Here is a 7,620-nt window from a genome sequence, read left to right as displayed (position 1 = left end):
GACATTACTCATTCAGTAGGTTATTTTCCACATATTGACACAGAACAGTACAGTGCCATCAGCTGCATTTCATGGGTGTGTGTTCTCATAGCCCAATGAGAGACTTTGTTTTGCTCCCCCCAACACAGCTGGAAAGAGAGCCACGTGTGGTGGAGCAGGCAGCGGCAGGCCCAGCTTCTTCCAGGAAGGGGTGCTCCTAACATCTCTCGCTCTCTTCGCAAGTCCATTGGAGGTTGGAGGCAGCAGAGAGGACAGTGCACAGTCTGGGAGCACATGGTTGCTTAGTGCCTTCCCTCTGTCAAAGACCTTTTTTTGAGCCAGAACCTTGGCCAAGCCAACCAGAACAGTGTGCCTGTGTGTTCCTGCTAACCCCTCCCCCCACAAAAAAAGTCCTGTAATTAAAGATCATTTCAAGTTTCTGATAACCCTCCAACAATCACCACGGCATACACACAGTGGGTAAGTGGCAAAAAAGTAGATTATTTTTCAAGCTCACTCAAGGGTGTCAGTGATCACGAAGGATGATTGCAGGCTATTAAGATTGAAGAACACTGTGAACTATTTAGCCAGGGCATTCATAATTAATCTTTCCATTTCATATGCCATTCATACTGCCTGCAGAAACATCATAAAATCACCCTTTTTCACATAAGGTACTTATTTTAGGAAAGTGTTCTGTGCTTAAACATAAGCATTCTTATTCAGCTCATGCAATTCTGACACTAGTATTTCATAGGTACTAGTGTACACATGCATTTGGGCTTCATTACCGAATTTTCTATAGTTGTGAGGCAGAGGAAATAGCTGCTTGTCCCCCATTGGAGCAACACTTGGAAATGTGGCAGCCCCACCTCCCAGAGCTAATGTGCAGAGAAGTAGTCTGGAATGAGTTTGCAATTTAAAATAATGGAGACTGCAGCCTTGTGGGTGTTGCCAGAGGTGCTTTCTGGGGATCTGACACAGCACCAATGGATTTATTGCCTGTTGTCAGAGTGCCTACTTGTTTCCAATAAGCCTTGCTTGCATATTGGAAGGTAAAGCAACTATTACAAAGATACCATATAAGATTCCTGGCAATTTCATCCCAAGGAAACTAAACCCTAGAAAATACTGGTATACTTGGTTTATTAGGGGAGTTTCTTTGCCCTCAGATTTTGCATTTCCAAGCATCTCTCCTGCTCCTCTTGCCATTTTTGACCCAGAGGTAATTTATAAGTTTCCCTAGAGGTCATGCTCTAAATGCTGAACTACGGTAACAACCTACCCCAGCCCCTTGTTTATAATCTCTCACAATGTCACTAGCATGAGCATGTGTTTGACCACATACACATGCCTTATACCAAGTCAGACCAAGATCTCAGGCACAGAAAGGTTTTTCCCATTGCCTACTCTAATGGGAAATGCTAGGCACTACACAAAAAAATTAGATGCTCGCCACTAGGGTTGCCAAATTCCTGCCCACCTGTGCAGGGGAGGTATAGGGTGGCAAGCTCCAGGATGGAAAATTCCTGGAGCTTGGGGGTAGAGCCTGAGAAGGACAGATACTCTAGTGTAGTATAATGCCATAGAGCCCACCCTCCAAATGCATCCATATTTTCCAGGGAACTGATTTCTGTGGTCTGGAGATGAGCTGTAATTCTGGGGGATCCTCAGATCCCAACTGGAGGCTGGCATCCCTATCTGCCACTGAATTACCGTACATCCTTCCATGAACCCCAACCAAAATGGATAGGAAAGTAAGGAAAATTAGCATTTTTAGACCACTATTAATTTATTGTGACTGTAACTGGCTTGTTAATGTTCAATAAAGGGTGATTTAATCTGCATTAAATGATCATCGTGCACCCTTAGAATAAACTGCTTTCCTTACCTTTCCCAGAAACCTGGCATAATGACAGACAATCAGATGATTGGTAGAATGTTCAATTATTCATGTCACTTAGAATTTGCAGCCTTGCTGCTACAGCACATTGCAAGAAAGGACTCCAGTGCTAAACTTCCATAAGTGGAAATTCTTACTAAAAAGCAAATCTGACAAAAGAAAGGATAACATTTTAGCAGGCACTACTGGAATCAGCATCTCACCAAGAAGAGCCTTGAAAAATTCAACTGCTTGTCCGCAGTGAGTAGATACTTTTCCAGAAAGACCTGCAGATGCAAAGCTTTCGTTTAACTGGTGCCGGCTTTTTGTGGGGCAGTAATATTTTTCCCAAGGTGAAAAAGAATATTGTTAGAAAGATCAGACAATCATTATGTGTCCTTTTAAAACCAGTTGGTGCAACAAGCATACAGCATTTTAAATTTGCACCATCCAGACAAGTGTGGAGAGGATGCTGCTGGATTTGCTTTAAAGAAACCTACTAGTGAGGAAGAGTTGATACAAACAACAACAACAATAATGTGTGAAGCAGGGCCCAGAATGCTAACTGGTGGTTGAAATTTGAGCTGCTGCATTTTCCTGCTGAGAAAGTTATCTTGGAGCAATTGCAGGCATCTGTAGAGAAAGACATCAAGCTGGTTCCTCTGACAGTCCATTCCCAGGATAGCCTCAAGGACAGGCATCATCCCTCTATGTCACAGCCTGGGAGAAGGAGTTGCCCATTCTGCCCTAAAATATATATATGACCAAAAAGGGAAATGATTTTTGTTTGCATTTATATCTGCACAGTCAGTGAAGGACCTCATGGACTAATCACCCGTCTTTGCACCAGACTGAACTAATCTTCAAAGACTTGCTTTTATCTTCACTGTTATGGCAGAGACATACATAATCAGTGAGAAAAGGACCATGTCTAGAAAGAGTTTGAGTCTGTCAGCATCCTGTCTGCAACAGAGGAGAAAGCCACACAATTCACAGGGGATTTAAATTTGTTTTCAGTATTCTGTGCTGCAAAAAACAAGTTGATAGCAATTGCACTCGACCCACTACAAATGTGAGGGGGAAGCTTTAAATCACCACATGGTAACTTTAGGAAAGATCTCCCTCAGCATATATATACAGAGAGCGGGGGGGGGGGGAGCCTGGTCAGTGTTTCTGCATCTTGAAATTTCTGTTGATTCTCTCTCTATTTCCCGGATTTTGATTAATTTCAGATTTTTTCCCATGCCTTGCAAATATCTGGTGGAGGGATCAAGGCCTCTGTGCTCTCAGAGTAATAAAAAAATCAAATAGGGATTTTCCTGAGATTCAACCAGTGTTAGCTGATTCCTACCTTCTCCCTATCAACACACTCAATTTTTCCAGCAGGACTGAATTAACAAAAACAATTTAAAAATGGCTTCTTATCTCAAATCTTAATTGAAAGAGCACTGCCCTGTGCTTAGGAGGAGATTGACATTCCAACTAATGTGAAGCTTATAGATCACAAAAGTTCAAATGTTATGTGTGTGCATGCATGTAAGAAAGAATGCTATTAAAATGCATTATGTTTTTATTAAGATCAAAGATCCAAGGAACAGTCATTATGCTGAAGAACATTCAACTGTACCTGTGTATCTTCTTTGTGTTTGCATTTGGGATATTTTACGAGCTGTCCATTGAACCTGGTTGCTTCTTTGACTGCAAACCTATTTCCAAGAAGTTTCTGACTCAGAGAGAAGTCATGACCCAGGGCGAAAAAATCATCTTTCTGGAAACAACCGATCATTTACAGCCTCCTCCACTAGTCTTATGTTCTGTGGAATCTGCTGCTAGAATTTACTTAGATAGGCCTGTTGTTTTCTTTATGAAAGGGTTGGACAACAATAACACATTAGTGGATATCAAGTCTTCCTATCCAGCACTTTCAGCCATATCTGCTTTGAAGAATATTTTCATTTTCCCACTGAAGATGGATATTTTGTTCCAGGACACACCTCTACTGCCATGGTACCTCCAGGTGAGATGCACTGGATAACAGTTTGGGTGGGGTGCTGGAACTGGACAAGTTTATTTTTAGTAGATCACAGTGACACCACTGAGAATCAGTGTTGTATAGTGTTTACAGTGTTGGACTAAGATCTGGGAAAATCAGGCTCAAACCTCCATTTTGCCGTGGAAGCTTGAAGCTTGTTGTTTGACCTTGGGCTAGTTATGCACTCTCAGCCATTGGAGATAAAGGTAGGGTATAGGTGTAGCAAACAAATAAATAGTGGTGACAAATATTGATCTTTCTGGGGAGAAAAAACACTAATTGGTGCTTGTTTACTAGTTCAGGGTTGGGGGATGCCTTTTCTACCAGGACAGCCCTTCTGCAAAGAGCTCAGGGCTGGAGCATGTGCTTTGAATGCAAGAGGTCCTAGCTTTAATCCATTATATCTCCAGTTAAAGAGTAGGGAAAGACTGTCGTATGGAACAGCTGCTAGAACTGGGCAGCAGCTCCTCAGCATGATTACCCAAGCTGGATGTTAGTGAAAGCAATAGCTCAGGGAAGAGGTCCTTAGGCAGTGTGGCTGAGTCAATAAGTCACACCAGAGCTGGGAAGCCAAGTTTGCAAAGGAATGCAACTTTATTGCAATAGAGGAAGCTCTGTTAGCCAAGATATTCAGCCTCAAGAGCTTAATTAAACAACAGCAGCATACAATATTATACCTGAGGTTGCCACTCCTCAAAACCACCCCCATTGACATCATCGGGCATGCTCAATTGGAATTTCTTGGTTTAAAACCTGAGCATGTGTATTAACAAAACATATTTGTCAGCACTTTTTAAATGAATGGTGCTGTTGACCCCACCAGCAATATAATATTACAAACCCATGTTTCAAGCCATAATTTCAAACCAATGGTTCAAGGTTCCATCTCCAGATACTTATTGAGCAAAACAAACTATAAATTTCAAATAACAAAAATTCAAAAGACATGATCAGGCCTTATTTAATAAAATTTACATAGCAAATTTTTTATAGCAAGTTCATGAAGAAGATACATGTTGAACTCCAGATGATCCTGTCCATTTCTCCCATTACATACAACAGGTGTTTAACTTACAGCCTTAGTGAGGACTAGTTTTGTAATGTGTGCCAAGTTTAGCTGGTAAGCGACTTCAAAATGCAGCTGCATGTCTGTGAACATAGCTATATGGGATATTTAATGCTTCAAGGCCAAATTCAAAGCTTATTGTCAACCTTTTGCTTAGAGAGTTCACATTTAAAGTTCAGGCCTCTCCTTTTTACTCCAACACCTGATCTGAATTATTACTCAGTAATCAATATAAAGCTAGAAACAATATTCTTGGGGGAGGGGGTCCTTGACCCTTACACTAGGCCAGAAGTTACTTTGGACCACCAGCAATAACCACACATTGGAGAGGAAAGCAGGGATTCCTGGGGTGGGGAGTGGAGACTTCAGTTAGTCTAGTCTCTAATGATTGCTATTGGCAATGGCAGAGGATTCAGTGGTGTAGAATACCAGGAATCAAGCAGACCAGAAACCTCTAAAGGGAAGGATAATTACTCTTTCTGAGTAACACTATATTCTCATTCCCTAAGGAAAGAAAGAGCAAGCAGTGAGCAAGACCGTCTTTTCTGCTGGGATTCCTGTAAGAGATAGTATGAGGGAAGTCTGCCTTGATGCCCCCCCCACCTATATCTGAAGGCCATCACTTCACAGCTGGCCAGAGACACAACCCATGGCTGACATCTCTCCCTAAGCCATCACCCATCTAGGACTGCCAAGCCCTGGGCCGGGTGGGGGTTCTCCTGGCCTGGAGGTTCCCAACCCACTGGCCCATATTGGGCCGGTGGGGGGAACCTTCCCGGACATTGCCAGTGCAATGATGTCACCCGGAAGTAATGTCATCACACTGGTGATGCCACATGCTGGCCGCTCTAGGCATTTCCAGGAAAACTCTATGGTTTTCCCAGACACTCTAGTAATTTGGGAGGGAAAACAGAGGCCACGGGGAACTTGGCAACCCTATGCCCATCAGAGCAGGCAATACAAAGATAAATAGAATTATCTGACTCAGTATTGTTGAGCTGAGAACATGTAGAATTTGTGTTTGGTGCTGCTGAGGAAATAAAATTCACACAGAGCCTACTTTTATTTATGGCAAAGAAATATGAATACTTTATTTAAAGGAACTCTGTTCAAGATAGGACAGAAGAGAAAGAGCATTCCTATACTAGAATAGCCATGGTTGCAAGGTGGATAGAGAGAAGTGTTAGCTGGAAGTAAGGAATATTCCTTGACAGTAGCAATCTATATGTCAAAGGGACAGTATTAGAGCAGCAGAAAGGAAGGGATACACAGGTGCTGACCTATCTATCACTCTGGCTCTCTATGATGGTGGTGGAAAGTGCTGTTAAATCCCATCGGGTTTTCAAGGCAAGAGGCATTCAGAGGTGGTTTGCCATTGCCTACATCTGCGTCATGACCCTGGTATTCCTTGGAGCCTCCAAGTTGGAGGTCTCCTATCCAATCCTGCTTAGCTTCCAAGATCTGGCAAAATTGGAGTAGCCTGGGCTATACAGGTCAGGGCCTGGCTCTCTATAGTTCTCCTCTAAAGTGTGAGCAATGGGAGGGGTCAGGAGGCACATAATTCCATACCTTGACCCCTAACTTCCATATTACGTTAGATCTACACTGAGTCTCAGAGAGTTGGTTCAGAATTTCTACTTTCCATAGTTTATAAATTCCATTAAACATAGGACAAAGAATTTAGTAACATGGTTGCTTATTATTTGAGAAACTGTTATAAGTATTTGCAAAAAGTAAAGTATTCATCTTAGAAATGGAAGGCTATTTGTGATTCTCTGTCCGTTTTGAACCCTGTAGATCAATACAACAAAGGAGAAGTACTGGGTCTATGTTAGCTCTGATGCAAGCAGGCTTGCAATGGTCTGGAAATATGGCGGGATTTATATGGACACAGATGTCATTTCTATCAAACCCATCCCAGTGGAAAAATTTTTGGCAGCTGAGTCTTCCCAGTTCTCCAGCAACGGAATCTTTGGCTTTCAGCAGCATTACTGGTTCCTCTGGGATTGCATGAAGAATTTTGTTGAGAACTACAATGGAGATATTTGGGGACACCAGGGCCCTTATTTAATGACAAGGATGCTGAAGAGGCTATGCAATCTTACAGATTTTCAGAATATGGAAGATCAAAGTTGTCACAATATTTCCTTCTTGCACCCCCATCGCTTCTATCCCATCTCCTATTCACAATGGATGAAATACTATGAAGTGTGGGACTCAATGCCAGACTTCAATTACTCATATGCTTTACACCTATGGAATTTCATGAACCATGAAAAGAAGAATATGACCATTGGAAGTAATACACTAGTGGAAAACATATACAAAACATATTGTCCAACTACTTACTGGAGTCTCGTTCAAGAAGCAGAAGGAAGTAAAGGGACATCTCTAAATAAAACGAGCTGACCAGTAAAAGAGGACAAGGTGATTTTTCTATTTAAAACCCTGGTAATTCTTGGATAATATAGATCAGGGGTAGCCAAACTGCAGCTTGGGAGCCACATATGCCTCTTTCACACATATTGTGTGGCTCTCAAAGCCCCCACTACCCTGTTGGCCAGCTTGGATAAGGCATTTGTTTCTTTAAATTACTTCTCTAAGCCGAATCAGCTTGGAGAATGCATTTAAAGTTGCTTTCTTTCAATATTTCCCTCCTCA

General features: G+C 42.1%; 1 protein-coding gene across 1 annotated transcript; it reads left to right on the top strand.

The window, feature by feature from the left end:
• Window positions 1–3,464: 3,464 nt before the first annotated feature.
• On the top strand, window positions 3,465–7,368 carry A4GNT (alpha-1,4-N-acetylglucosaminyltransferase). Its single transcript, XM_060240867.1, has 2 exons — window positions 3,465–3,878; window positions 6,757–7,368. The coding sequence occupies exons 1-2, from the start codon at window positions 3,465–3,467 to the stop codon at window positions 7,366–7,368; spliced, it is 1,026 nt and encodes a 341-aa protein (XP_060096850.1).
• Window positions 7,369–7,620: the final 252 nt, after the last annotated feature.

The sequence above is a fragment of the Heteronotia binoei genome, chromosome 6 (genome assembly GCF_032191835.1).
Source record: "Heteronotia binoei isolate CCM8104 ecotype False Entrance Well chromosome 6, APGP_CSIRO_Hbin_v1, whole genome shotgun sequence".
In the NCBI taxonomy this organism is placed as follows: domain Eukaryota; kingdom Metazoa; phylum Chordata; class Lepidosauria; order Squamata; family Gekkonidae; genus Heteronotia; species Heteronotia binoei.
This window is presented reverse-complemented; position numbering and strand designations above follow the sequence as displayed.

Excerpts from the sequence above, each read along its gene's own strand:
- A4GNT (XM_060240867.1), top strand. The coding sequence starts at position 3,465 with ATGCTGAAGAACATTCAACTGTACCTGTGTATCTTCTTTGTGTTTGCA. Across the intron at positions 3,879-6,756 it reads TACTGCCATGGTACCTCCAG|ATCAATACAACAAAGGAGAA; the intron begins GTGAGATGCACT and ends TGAACCCTGTAG.